The following is a 14,319-nucleotide window of genomic DNA, read 5'->3' as shown; positions in this document are numbered from 1 at the left end:
AATGACTGGCTAATGAAATAGCATCCCCTGCAGGCCAATGTGTGAATGTCACGTTTGGTCAGCATCAACAAACCTTCAGTATATTTGCATGGTTTCTTTACTTATAACAGCAGTTTGGCTCTTGTGTCAAACTAACCCAGATTAGTCCATTAGTGATTAAATTAACCTTTAATCCATTCTCACAGGCAACATTTAGTGGCCAGTGCTTTGACTGTTGAACATAATTAAGTAAATAAAACACTTCATTTCAAATAACATTTAATAAGAGTTTAATAAGCTGCATATTCAAAACGTTTTAAAATGACATACATACATACATAAATACAGTTGCAAGGAGCAACACACAGTCAGGAGAAAGACCTGTGCCACATCCTCTTATTTTGTAGTGAGATGACTTCTATCTTCTATTCTCCACCTGTACTCTCTCCCATTTTGTTCGTCCTGGCTGGTAACATCAGTCTCTTAATGGTCTTCTGTCCATTTCATGTCCCAGTCAGGGCAGGTTCCTGAAATCCCTTTGCTTCAGTCATGATCTAAATAATATTCCCTTTGGTCAGCTGCAGGGTTTTACAAGAGGAACATACCACTGGTGGCAGAAAAAGCACAGAAAGGTATATTAAACGAAAACATTGATTTAGGTTTGTGACTTCTTTATTTCATTGTACGCTTGCGTTTGTCTAAATTTGTAAAATTAGCAGATTAATGCTCAGAATAACTGGATACGCAAAAAAAACAAAGGTACTGAGTCAGAATGTCTTTGTCATTGCACAGCTGTACAACGAAATGTAGCGCTTCTCCTTAGTGGTACATACATACATGAATAAAAACAGCATCAATCAGCACATACAGATACAGACAGAGAGTATATATAAAAAAATATTAAAAGGCAATATTGCACTACTCATAGGTCAGATTAACAGCTGTGTCATGAAAACAACACATAATGGTTAAATAGAGGTAGAAGAACACATGATGAGAAAGATGCAGAAGAAAAGGACAATACCTCTTCTGTCATCCCTGCTGTTTTTCTCCCTTCTGTGTTAAACGGAGGTTTCAGGTAGCCTTTAAAGTGCACCTTCACCAGCTCATGGAACGCAGGCACACAATCCTAAAGAGGGAGGCATCAGTCAGTGTCAGCCAACGCAACCAAAGTCCCAGCTGAAGGACGCCTGGATCATTCACCGCCTCTCACCCTGCCCTCCTCGCCGCACACGTAGGTGAACCAGCGCAGGCCCGCCGCCACGTGGGTGATCTCGTCAGAGTAGATGACCTCCAGGGCCTCCACGGACTTGGCATCGCCCTGGGCAGCGAAACGAGACAGTGTCTGGGGATGCACATCAAGACCTCTACGGAGAGAGACCACAGGACGCCCACATCACACGCTTTGCAGCAGCATCCTTACCAACATCATTTATTCACAAAGATAGCTTCTAACTAACTCAGGCCTCATACTTGACTCACACATGAAACAGTCTGACTATCCTTCCCATAGTATTAAATAATGCATCAAAAACCTGTCACCTGTCGCAAAATTCTTCACTTCTGTTTGGTGGCCATGTTGTTGTGCTTAGCAGGTGTGGGCTACAGAGAGCATATGATGTACAGAGCCTTTACGGTGTTGTGCACTGTTATTGCATCCTCCCACCCTACTATGCTTGTATATGCTCTTTACCTGTTGGGCTCTGTAAAGTACCTTGAGACGATTTGATTTGTTTTGACGCTACGTAAATACAATTTAACTGAATTTAATGTCACTACGGATTTTCCTGAAGAGAACATCTGAGAGAGGTCCCTGATACAGTTCTAAAGTAAAATGGTTTCACAATAATACTGCGTTTAGCTATTGTTGATATAGTTGGCAAAAAAGAAAAAGGCGGCTCATTAAAACAATGATTCTGAGCAGATTGGCTTGACCAACAGGGGAAGAGGGCCTTGCCTGGCTTCGTGTACCATGTGAACGATGGCCAGTCGGGCCAGGAGGTCATGAGCGGTGTCTGTTGCAGACTGCCACAGTCCTGTTGAGTACATGCAGTACATGTTAGATCTACACAATATTCAAGTTCAGACACAGACAGCTGTTAAAGAACTGATACTGTTAATTTGCAATCTAGCCTCTTGTAGGACCAAATGTTTTAGAAAATACTCACACAGATTAAAATAAATGTATGCAAAAAGATATGCAAACATTACATTATGGATGTAATACATTATAGTATTAGTATACCATACAATACAAACCGTTGTGCACAGGCAGGGCTCCGAAGTAGCTGCCGAGATCTGCGATCCGTTTCTCTAGCAGGTGATAGTGCTGCATGTGAAAGATGGAACACTATTGATGAGGTGCTGGAAGACCAACACTTTAACCAAATGAAGCGAAACTAAAAGAAAACAGCAGCAACTTCATTCTTCAGCACCTTAAAAGAAGGAGCAATTTTTTCCCCTAGATAATTTCAAAACCTTTTGACATATTGCTCTCCCAGGCTGCCTTCTACTTTTACCTTAAAACATCTAAATTGTTTACATTGTGTATACCTTGGCCTCATCGCCGGCCACTTTGACAAAGTCACTGAAGAACTGTCGAGGCAGTGGCTCTCCTGTGCTAAGCTTGGTGTTGGAGAAGCGTGCGATGACGTCCCAGGACAGGTCAATGGCCCACTGCTCAATGTTCGCTAAGGAGTGAAGAAGGGCCACACGGCTGGCCTGCAGCAGACACACACACACACACACACACACACACACACGAGGATGTGAAGAGACCCGGAGGAGTGAGTGGTTATAGGGCACTGTTTGTTTTTACAGATCCCTTTTACTCTTACATTTTTCAGTTCATCAGTTGTATGTAGTAATCCTCAATGCAAATTATCAGACATAATCCTGATACAGTTGGTATGGAACTGCACAGTTGACAAAATGATACATGTTTCACTGTTGTTTCTAGTGGGTTGGACCACTAGTTCCATTTTCTCTATATTTTAAATGCATATGCATATGTCGTCATGGTCAAGTGCACTAATAGATCAGTGAACGGACACTCACTAATGTCCCTCCTTTGCCACGTTTGATTTTGCCAGGCTCCAGCACAGTCAGGTTCTCCTTCCTGCTGGGCTGGGCTGGGGGCGTGGCTTCACCCACATCTGAGATTTCCCCTGAGTTCCACTTCCTCTGCACCTCCAGGGTCAAGGCCACCTCCATGGCAACAGACAAGCAAGATTACGTCATGTCACAAACAATGTCTGTTAAACATCCTCTCACTAATATCATACAAATGAAAACATACACCATGTGGTCTGCATAGACAAAGTTGATAAGTATTTGATGCACTGCAGATGTGGAGCCCGTACCTTCTCCTCTGGATCAGGAGTACACAGGATCTTTGTGGCCCAGTAGCACAGGCTACTGTCTGACGGCTGTTTGTCACCATTTTCAATGTATTCTTTATCTAAATGAACAACTGTACGTCATTAGGTAGGTCTCCACAAATTCTAAAAAATTCACAGTAGTAAACTGAAAGTTAGGGTCTTTGATATAGTTCCTTGTTGAACAGCTTCTTACCAACAGGGTCCGTGTTGCCGTCAGGAAAAGGGTCCAGGGACAACTCGTTCTGCGTGTTGACATACACCATGCCTTGGACCACTCTCACGTCGTAAACTTGGTTCTGTATTGATTGACAACAGACACCCATAATGTCAACTGAGAAACAGTTAAAACTATTCCAGTTTAAAACGTCCGACACATGGCTGGAGAGATACCTGCAGCCCAGTAGAGGAAGCCCCCGTGTCGAGGCAGAAGTCAAAATGATGCCACGGACAGATCAGAGTCTTTCTACCGTCGCCAAGGTCCTCGATGTCACCAAGTTCTAATGGGCCCCCTGTTGGAATGACCACAGGGAGAGGAAATTAAGGTAATCAAGGTGGCTCACACAAGCTAGCTACAGTATCAACGCAGTCAGTCCCGTTGGATTAGGGTTTCTTAGAATTGGTCGCTTACCCTCGTGTGGACAAGCCGAATCCATAGCCCAGAACCGGTCATCTTCGGTGTGCACTAACACCAAATGTTCCCCGTCCTCCGAATATAACCTTTAAAAAAAACAATATCTCAGTGTCTGGTGCACCTTATTGTAATTCACCTGCATCTGTTTCGACTCCAAGTCCGCATCAAAGACAATGTCAGCCACCAGAGCATACAGACACATGGTTGAATGCGTCGCTGACCGATTCCGAAGCTTAACATCAGAAGACTTGGATCGGATGCCACTTTTTACGTTAGCATTTGGCTTACTTGGTGCATGGCCCCTGGAAAATTGACTTTTCGCCGGCACACTGCCAGTTCCCGTCTCTCACTATTTCCTTAAGCGCTTCTACCAAATCCTCCTGAAAGTGCTCCATGCATGGAATCAGCGTGGGTCTTCCAGAAGTAAACAGAAGTCGACAACGTCGCTAGTACTGACATACTACTACATGACATACACACGTTGGTAGCTGACGTGGTTAAGTTAAAGCAGGAAGACGCGTGCTGCCATCTGTTGTTGTGGAAGATGAACAAGAGCATACAGTCTACACACTCTACTCATTTGAACCATAGACATACAGCCGCGGAAAAAATTAAGAGACCACTTCAAAATTATCAGTTTCTCTGGTTTTACTATTTATTGGTATGTGTTAAAGTAAAATGTACATTTTAGTTTTATTCTATAACCTACTGGCAACATTCCTACCAAATTTCAGGAGTAGCATAAAGTCACCCAACGGCAATGTGAAAGGCTGGTGGAGAGCATGCCAAGACACATGAAAGTTGTGATTTTAAATCAAGGTTATTCCACCAAATATTGATTTCTGAACTCTTCCTAAGTTAAAGCATTAGTATTGTGTAGTTTAAAAATGAATACGAGCTTGTTTTCTTTGCATTATTCAAGATCTGAAGACACTGCATCTTTTTTGCTATTTTGACCAATTGTCATTTTTCTGCAAATAAATGATCTAAATGACAATATTTTTATTTGAAATTTGGTAGGAATGTTGCCAGTAGGTTATAGAATAAAATATATAGAATAAAAATGTACATTTTACTTTAACACATACCAATAAATAGTAAAACCAGAGAAACTGATAATTTTGAAGTGGTCTCTTAATTTTTTCCGCGGCTGTATACGAGGTATACATGTCTATGATTTGAACGGCGACTCATACAATTACTTGTACTGTCTCTGCCCCATGTGTATAATAACTAGTATATTGCATCAGCCCTTTAGCAATGTTTCTCCTGGTAGCTCTGCGAGAAAGGTGTTAGCGCCTGCACCAAGACATAAGTTGCAAAAGTCTTGCGCAGTTTGAGACTTGAGTTTTAGAGCAGCCACCACCAATCCACAATGTTCAAACTAAGGCAGTGGCAGCAAGACGTATTTGTAAAGATTGTGAATTATTGAATAATGTGGCAGATATGACCTTTACAGGAGGTATAAGTGTGAAGAAAGCAAGAAAAAGTACCAACACAAGATTTCAAATAATTACGAGTGCATTCATTTATTTTCTTTAAAACAAATATTTTAAATGTACATGTTTATAATACATGAGTAGAAGACACTTTGATCAGATCAAAGAAGAAAAACTCCTTTAACAAAGCAGGACACATTTCCACATTGAAATATCAACAAACAAGAATGTAACCTTTTTCCTGAATAACGGAACCATACTACATAAAACAGGACATGTTTTGACCCAAACACATATATAAAATATAGTTTAAATTAAAATTAAAAAAAGAGGAAAGAGGATGAACTGAATATGTAGTCAAGGAAGAATGTGCAAAATACTCATGTTGTGCATCCTACAAGTACACCAGCTTAACTTGGATAAATAAGAAAGCCCGTTGCAATGAATAAGATTAAAGGAGTAGTATAGTAGCTTGTTAAAATTCTAAATACTTTTAGTGTACCATCATGTTATCATTCTAAACACAATAGCTCCAGTAAAACCTTAAAATAGTGTTTTATTAGTGAAAAAGCAAGCATGCCAAATCAATTCAATATTTCAATATATTACCTTCATTGATATACAAAATGCATTTTTTTGGAATGAGCAGTGATTTAGTTCAGAGAGCTTCACTCATCTGCACGCCCTATTCCTTCTTCTTCTCTTCCATTTTTTTCCTTCCTCAAAGGGTCATGGGTGAAAGGTTAAAGGTGAGTGACGGTTGAGTTCAAAATCTCGGCCACACATTTGGACTTGGACACTTTGGAGAGGTCTCGCTGTAAAACATGAAGTAAAATATTTCCTGAAATGACCTATGAAACGGCAATGTACTGGCAAGACGCTGTGACACTCAATGTTAGGGTACATGTCTAAGAAACCTCATTGAATGTAATCTCAACATAACACTTTTACACAATGAGACACTGTTTATAGCCATTGTGACCTTATAGGTGGAAAAGAAACTAAAAACTCAAAGCAACAAGCTCAAACAAAACATACCATTATTACCATAGTCAGTATTATTGCTAATGTTAAACCACAACAAAGTTAAATGGAATAAGTCAGTTCACATACTGTACATGAATTAGTAAACCAGTATTCATAGATAGGGAGGGAACATAAACTGATGACAGTTTTAGGAGAGTTAGGAAATCGAACACATCACAAAAGGCTATGTCAACACAGGTAAGTTATCTACAGATCATTTCAGCCCACAGAAGAGAAGAGACAGGGGTAGAGACAGGAGGTGATGACCAGAAAAATAAAAACAGGGGGAGGTGGAAGAGAGCAGCAACACACAGCCCACCTCAGAACCTAAAGCAGTGGCTAAACCAGTAGATAGACCCTGAAGATAACACAAGGACCTGGGATAACAGCATAAACTGAGAAGATGGTGATAAGGAGGAAATTCTCTATAAATGTCTGACCATAACAGATATTGAGTAGCAAGTATAATTGTGCTTAATAATGTGCGTGTCTCAAATAGTTTGACAGGGCAGTGTATGACATTCTGTATTTCTCATCTCTATTCTACAGTTCAACAAACCTGGATTTGACTGACTCAGCGTTGGTCCATTCCCTCTACAACAAATAGAGTAAGAAATGTGTTTAGGACAATGGACTTAAGTTACAGCACTTTGCATCAATAGGGAAAAAGGCCAACCAACCTGATATGTCGTCTTGCTCACCTACACACATTGAATGTCCAGCATTCAAAGCCTATTTATACCAGACTGTGTGTTGCTGCACGGAACAGACTAGATATTTGAAAACAAACTAAAATAATCAAGAGAGGAAAGAGCCTTATGATTGGAGAGGCAGAAGAATGTGCAATTACCGCAAACTCAGAATAGGTGCTGGCGACAGAGTTAATGCTGACATTAGGCTGAGGGCTAGCTGGTTTGCTCGGCAACGCACCACTGATGACTGGGGAAGGGCAGAGGTTCTCCTTGTTGCGGTCCATCAGGCCCCCACGCAGCTGTTTGACTCTGACCGGGGTACGAGGGCCATTCACCTGCTGCAGAACAGTTCACAAGGAGGGGAGGAGGAAGAGCAAATCAACATGTGATGAGAGAGGCGCAAAATACTTTAAAGGAAAACAAAAACTGAGTTAATCGCTGTATGGAAATTCATGTAGAAACACGCTGTAACTACACCTTTAGTAAATAGACTTCTTATACATCTGTTACTTCAGCCCTTCATCTAGCCAGCATCGATGGGATATGTGTGTAAAACTCCTCAGTTAGACCAGAGGTAAATACTAGACCACTTCAGCATGAAGATCTAAGTGTTAAAACTTCCAACTTGCATGCCTGTTCCTGTAATGGTGTGTGTGTGTGTGTGTGTGTGTGTGTGTGTGTGTTTTTAAACAGTGCGCTGACCTTGCTGACAGACATAGGTGGCCGAGCCACAGGTGAGTGGCAGACCGTGCCCCCGCAGACGGAGCGTGTGCTGTTTGATGCGCCAGTAGACAGAGCGGATGTTGCGTTAAGCTGAACACACACCCCCAAACAAACAAACACACACACCCAAACAAACAAACACACACACCCAAACAAACAAACACACACACCCAAACACATCCCTGATTAGTACCGCCATCACCCAAAGCCATCTAGTCAAGTCTTGTGCACGCTGACACAATGACACAAATGAGGTTACACCAAGGAGATAAAAGATCCCAAACCCATCCATACATAATAGAAAAAAATGGTTTAATATATGCATAGAAAGCAGCCTCTGGATGAAGATTCCTAGTATAAAAGCAATATATCCATCACCAAAAAAAAAACAAAAAAAAAAACAGCTGAGGTTACCTTGCGTGTTTTGCCAGGGGTGGTGGTTGGCCCCAGGAACCGGCGTTTGCATGGCGAACGAACAGAGGTACCGTACAACATGTCCTCCTCTGTCTGCTTGCTCTTCTTTATGTGCTGTGGAGATGGATAAGGGGTTAACAATAGGGTTGGGTACCGAGAACCGGTACCAATACGGCACCGGTTCCATGCAACCGATACCTACCCGGACCGAAATGCAACGCAGATTTCGGTGCTTCCTTTCGGTGCCTGAGCAGATCATTTTTTTTTATTTTATTTTTTTTATTAAAATTTTTATAATTTAACAAAACTAGCGATAGCTAACGAGAAGTAACGTTAGTGGCGTAGATCTTTCTGAGTACGATCTGTATACTTTTTTGTGTTGATAACAGATTTCGTGGGGCACATATAAAACTGCTCCATCTCCCAATATAGACTCTCGCCTGTGTCGCTCACGCTGCATTCCGTATGGGACTAGTGGAAACGGGATTTGTGTTGAGGAGTTGCCATGGTAATGGGTTGACTTGCGTGTGGTTTCGGTTTCAAGATAAGTGTGGTTGTTCTAAGCAGAAGTTGGATACGCTTTATTAAACGGAGAGCTACCGTCTCATCCAAAGATATTCCTTCTCAATGTGAGTTCTTAAGAGAGCACTAACTTGGACGCTACAATAACATTGCAACAGTCTGACAGCGAAGAGCAGGCAGCCTTGCACAGAGCAAGCACAAACAGAGCTAGCCATCAATATAACGGAGAAAATGTCGAAAGGTAAACGATCAAAAGTGTGGCTGTATTTCGCACAAAAAGATTCAAACAACGCGACGTGCAGCATATGCAACAACAAAATTGCGTGTAAATGGGGGAGAGAACTCAAGAGGCCCTGAAGCTAAACTTTTAAAGGGGCAGTACACATTCACGAAACCAGTGGGTTTAAATAAATGCAAACTAATTAATATTTGTTTTACTCTGAAGGCAAACATGCTCATATTTCTGCAAAAGTATTACTGAAGTGTGAAGTGTGTGTACAGAGTTTGTTATGTATTTATTTATATTTGTTTAAGTATACTGTAAACAGTTGTTATAAGTTAATATATTGTTCATAGTTTGAAGTTAAAAGGTTTGAAGCCAAGTGTTTTGTATTTATTTTTATTTATAGTATACCTTAAACAGTTAATATATTGTTAAATTTGAAGAAAACTATTTGCCTTGGCAATAAATAAGCCTAATGTCTTTAATAAAAAAAAAAAAAAGTATCGGTTCTGGCACCGGTATCGTTTTAAAAGTATCGGTTATGTACCGGTATCGGAAAAAACCCAAACGATACCCATCCCTAGTTAACAAACACAGTTAAACAACAACAAACAGGACATAGCAAGTCTGGGAAATGTTCCACAAAAAACACACACACACACACACACACTCTTACCCTCTCTTGTTTCTCCCTCTCCTTGTCCAGCCGGTAGATCTCCCACTGTTCGGACACGTACTGCATGAACTTCTGACCTTTGACCAGGAACTCACGGCCCTGCTCCTGCTCCCACTGATCAATCTGGGCCTTAAGCTTCTTCTCCAGCTGATAAAACACACACATCACAACACACACATCACAACACAAGCTTGCTATTCCTCTGCTTGTTAATTAAGTGCTATAGCTTTGTTTGGGGACACCCACACCCGATAAGCAGACTGCTGGATGTCGTTTTTCTAAATAATGCCAGAGACTCGCAGGCACTAGTGATGCTGCTGCTACCAGCTGATATGGTTAGAAAGCATGAATATTTCTCTACCTTGGGCAGACTCTTCTGTAGATCAGAGCGCTGTTTCTCCTCTTTCAACAGGTTTCCTCCGCGGTTGGTGAATCGGGAGGGATCTGTCGCTTTTTTCTATTGGTTCAAGAGCAGAAAAGGAGGACAAACAGAGAACAAAACAACAATTTGTAAAAAACCAACAAAAAAAACAAGACAACAACAAAACACTTTTACTCATGGCATAAAATAAAGGTGCACAACTGAGGCACACAAAATAATACAAAGAACTAATAATCAATCTAACCTCTAAATCTAAGAAAAGTTTCCAGCTCTCCTCCCATTTATAAGTGCCCTCAAACAGCTCCTTGTGGCTCTCGTAGTGCTGCCTCAGGCGCGCAATTTCTGAGTCATGTGCGCTCAGCAGCTCCTCTGTGAAGTCATCTAAAAAGACAAGACGAGCAGAGCTAAGTCACGGGACACAACAACAGTGTCAAGCAGCAGTGGAAGTCTACATACTATAAAAATGATAAAATTAAGTCACGATACGAATGCTTTCACAAATGAGGAACAGAAGAAAAAGAGCATGCAGCAGTTATAGAATAGGCCCATTCCTCTCTTTCGATTACTTTTTGCCCATTATAAAGGAGTGTTTGTTCATCTCTGATTTACCATTGTAGTAGGCCCCAAACTCCTGCCGCTGGTCTGTGCTGTAGAAACACTTGTCCCAGAGGACGGCAATCTCCTCACGGATGGATGTGACGATGCTGCAGATGTTCTTTCGCTTCAGCGCCTCAAGATGTAGCACCTCCTCGTGCAACTGTCAACAGCACAATAAAGATTCAGCGTAATCACCACATCTTAAAGAAACGTTTTAACCCCAAAGTTAATTAGCTCCATTCTTAGAGTACAAGTTAAGAAATGCCAAACTTAATCCCATTAATTCATTATTTGAATGATCTTAATTTCCATGAAATGGGCTTTATTAAGTATTAGAAATGAGGAAGGGAATTAACTTTCAGGACAGGCCAAATCAATAAGATCAATTATTCAACAATTATGATCGACTTACAGCGTCCATGTTCCTCTTCTTGGAAAGGCTCATGTGTACAGACATGGTGTCTCTTTCCTCCTGTGGGATCTGCAGTCGCTCCCACAGTTGCTGGATCTTCTCCCGATAGGCCATGCACAGCGCCTCGTTCTCCGCCTTGCGGATCTCCAACTGCAGTCAGAGTTAAGAGGTATTGCTGTATGAGTGAACCGGCTAACTTAATGTACCTACTGAATGGGCCGCCTTAATCATTATCAAAAAAATTCCACCCCCTGAGAATTTTTTCAGGAGCCGCCACTGCTCCTTAACTATGTAAAATATTCATTACCACATGTGTGAAATCATAAATCATAATAAATATGTCATACCTGATGAAGCAGGAGTTTCAATGAGTTGATGTTCTCTTTGGACAGACAGAAAGCCTCTTCATCCTCACAAACCACATCCTTCTCAAAGCTGGTCTCTGGCAGTTGATCCAGATCTTCCATAGCCAAGACTATTTGTTTCTTCAGGCCGACGAACTCACTGTGCCGCTTTTCCTTCAAAAAATAAGAAACCACAAAATGTTATTTTTGGACTAAAATACAAGAATTTCTACTTTCTGCTGTATGAAAGACTATTACAGGTTAATTGATATAATCAAATAACATCTCTACACAATTGTATCTGTAAACAGTGGAATTTAAAGTTTGACATACCTCCCAAGATCCAAAGATCTAAGCAGAAGTAAATTCTCCACACAAGAGAAAACTAAATAACAGAATAAGTAAATATAATCTGAAAGGTGTGTGTATAGAGGTCATCCTTTAAAAGAGGGTAAAATAATGCCGGCCGGCGCACCCTCTCTGCACACAGCTGTGCAACGTGCTGCTTGTACTTCTGCAGCTGCTCCATGGAGGGAACCCGGTCCTGCGCGATGGGGAACGGCTCCGAGCAGAGCAGGTCACTCAGGTCCTGGTCCTGATCCGTCAGCGCTTTCAGCTGCCTCATGCGCTGGCTCTTCTCCTCAACCATTACAGACACCCGCATGCGGATGGCCTTCTCCTGCAGAAGCATCGTCTGGTACTCATCCTCCTGTGTTTGAGGAACACAACATGGATTTTTATTGCCATCGTTTTTTCCCAGATTTTAAATCTCTGCAAAAATTCAGGCATGGCCTATTATCAACATCTTCCAGAGATAACACAAAACTGTATGCAGGACATTGTACCTCAAAAGGAGGTAACTGCAGCTCCTGACAGAATTTTTGCAGTTCTCTGCGACATGACGCAATACTGTCCGTCAACCGCTGCCTCAGGCTCTCCTCCTCTGCGATCATCATATCCAGCAGCCCCTGTATGAAAACAGGATTTAACACTTAATGGCAGGTTTTAGGGTGAGGTGCAGGATTTTCTTTCTTTCGGCCATGAGCACTATATTGTTGCGCCATTCAAAATCCCCATGCAATGGCTGTAAAGCAGAGGTGGCAGGTTAAGCCTAATGGCTTGCCAACATGACATACAAGCTTCAAATGAATTATGGCTATGTTATAGTAGGGACACATAGACTAACTACAGGTGCGTTACTAATGAGAATTGTGGCTGCACCTGTTGTAAAGAAGGAGACAGTTAGCAGGTACTTACTTTGATATGATTCTTGACCACATTTGTTCGCTCCAGCCGCTGGTCCTCTGGGATACCGATTTCCTCCCAGATATCTTTCAGATGGCAGAGTGCCTTATTCAGGCATGCCACAGATTCTGCGGCAAGAACCTCACTGCCCCCAAATAGACAATGACAAATACAATCTGGGTTAACGGTAACGTCAATTAACTTAAAGTCACATTAGCCGATAGCTAGCCATGTCATACAGTGGTGCTAGAAAGTTTGTGAACCCTTTAGAATTTATGTCATTGTTATCATCTATGTCCTAAAACTTGATTACGTGAACACAGTTCATCAACAACAACAACAACAAAACACAACAAACATTATTCTTTTACATTACATTTATCGAGCAAAAATTATCAAACATAAAATGCTCTTGGAGTGATTTTTGCTGGACGACTACTCCTCGGGAGAGTAACAATGATGCTGAATTTCCTCCATTTGTAGACTATCTGTCTGACAGTGAATTGGTAGAGCCCAAACTGTTTAGAGATGGTTTTGTAACCTTTTCCAGCCTGGTGAGCATGACAACTTGTTTTCTGAGTTCCCTCGGAATCTCCTTTGATCGAGCCATGGCACACTTCCACAAAGCTGTGTGGTGAAGACCAGACTTATGTTTCTTCAATAGGCAGGGACCTATTGTCATTCCACTGATTGAAACACCAGACTCATTAAAATTAATGTTAGATCATTTGGCAAAATAATGTTTGTGTTTGTTTGTGGAACTGGGTCCTCTTAAAGTTTTAGGACATAGGCTAGATGAAGATATGATCACATTTGAGATCAAATGTAGGCAGAATGGGCTCTCAAACTTTTTAGCACCACTGTACCCGTTTTAATGCTACTGTATTAGTCTTAATTTCCCATTAGGTTTGTTCAGTTAAGACACGTGTACGTGTATCAAGCGAAATAAGTAATGCTAATAGCGTTAGTTAGCACGTTGATGTCATCGGTAAGTGATGGTGTGCTAGCAACTGGCCATAACATTAAACTTTCAGCGGTTACATTTGGACAAAGTTATATAATTTTGTTCATTCAAATTAATTAGCGTAACTAACATTAGTTATTCGGACTTTATTTGACCACATGAAAATGGGGTGTAGCCAGTAACGCTGAAGTTAGTGAAACGTCAACGTGCAAAATGTTTGAATGTCTCACGTACTTATTCAGACGTGGAGACATTCTAACCTAACTTACCTTTTCCTCATCGTGAGACACCAGCACTGTTTGCAAATTCGTTATCCAACCAGACAAAGATTAAATTATTAGTTATTTTAAAATGTCTTCGGCGTAAAGTCCCTGGTGTGCTTAGGCGTTTCTGTCCGATTCAAATTGTGCATCAAAATAAAGTTTTGGTCTCATTGGTCAGAGTGGGCGGTTGTGTCACCAAGTATTTCGGTTACATCATACTACGCATGCGCACACTCCGGAATCATGTCAATGACCGTTTCACAGTTCACCGCCCTGTTTCAAGAGAAGAAGAGAGAAACACAGACGAAACTGAGGCCGTCTATTGCTATTTAACGAAAGAAAAATCGCTCATATATTTGATCCTCTTTTTTATGACACTGAACTTGATGACTTAATTGGTGCACTAC

At 41.3% G+C, this 14,319-nt stretch overlaps 2 protein-coding genes across 3 annotated transcripts; both read right to left on the bottom strand.

Annotated features, from left to right (window-relative positions):
* Positions 1-252: 252 nt before the first annotated feature.
* LOC308368780 (uncharacterized protein) lies at positions 253-4,392 on the bottom strand. 2 transcript variants are annotated; one of them, XM_080843040.1, is made up of 12 exons: positions 4,279-4,392; positions 3,988-4,076; positions 3,750-3,868; positions 3,553-3,655; positions 3,342-3,439; positions 3,037-3,186; positions 2,533-2,700; positions 2,239-2,308; positions 1,937-2,015; positions 1,193-1,346; positions 1,004-1,108; positions 253-586 (listed from the first exon to the last, which is right to left on the bottom strand). In XM_080843040.1, exons 1-12 carry the CDS (start codon positions 4,383-4,385, stop codon positions 554-556), a joined length of 1,275 nt encoding a protein of 424 aa, XP_080699166.1. In that variant the 5' UTR covers positions 4,386-4,392; the 3' UTR covers positions 253-553. The 2 variants fall into 2 exon arrangements, with proteins under 2 accessions (XP_080699166.1, XP_080699165.1); XM_080843039.1 differs by lacking the exon at positions 253-586 and having other exon boundaries at positions 660-1,108.
* Positions 4,393-6,195: 1,803 nt separating this feature from the next.
* On the bottom strand, positions 6,196-14,046 carry prc1b (protein regulator of cytokinesis 1b; the record flags this gene model as incomplete). Its single annotated transcript, XM_080843600.1, has 15 exons — positions 13,919-14,046; positions 12,698-12,830; positions 12,286-12,408; positions 11,916-12,149; positions 11,444-11,614; positions 11,097-11,246; positions 10,697-10,844; positions 10,332-10,468; positions 10,067-10,162; positions 9,706-9,852; positions 8,285-8,398; positions 7,850-7,960; positions 7,306-7,485; positions 7,015-7,049; positions 6,196-6,244 (listed from the first exon to the last, which is right to left on the bottom strand). Exons 1-15 carry the CDS (start codon positions 13,927-13,929, stop codon positions 6,196-6,198), a joined length of 1,839 nt encoding a protein of 612 aa, XP_080699726.1. The 5' UTR covers positions 13,930-14,046.
* Positions 14,047-14,319: the final 273 nt, after the last annotated feature.

The sequence above is a fragment of the Sprattus sprattus genome (genome assembly GCF_963457725.1).
Source record: "Sprattus sprattus genome assembly, chromosome: 8".
Taxonomy (NCBI): domain Eukaryota; kingdom Metazoa; phylum Chordata; class Actinopteri; order Clupeiformes; family Clupeidae; genus Sprattus; species Sprattus sprattus.
The sequence above is the reverse complement of the archived record's forward strand: the minus strand, read 5'-3'. Positions and strand labels throughout refer to the sequence as shown.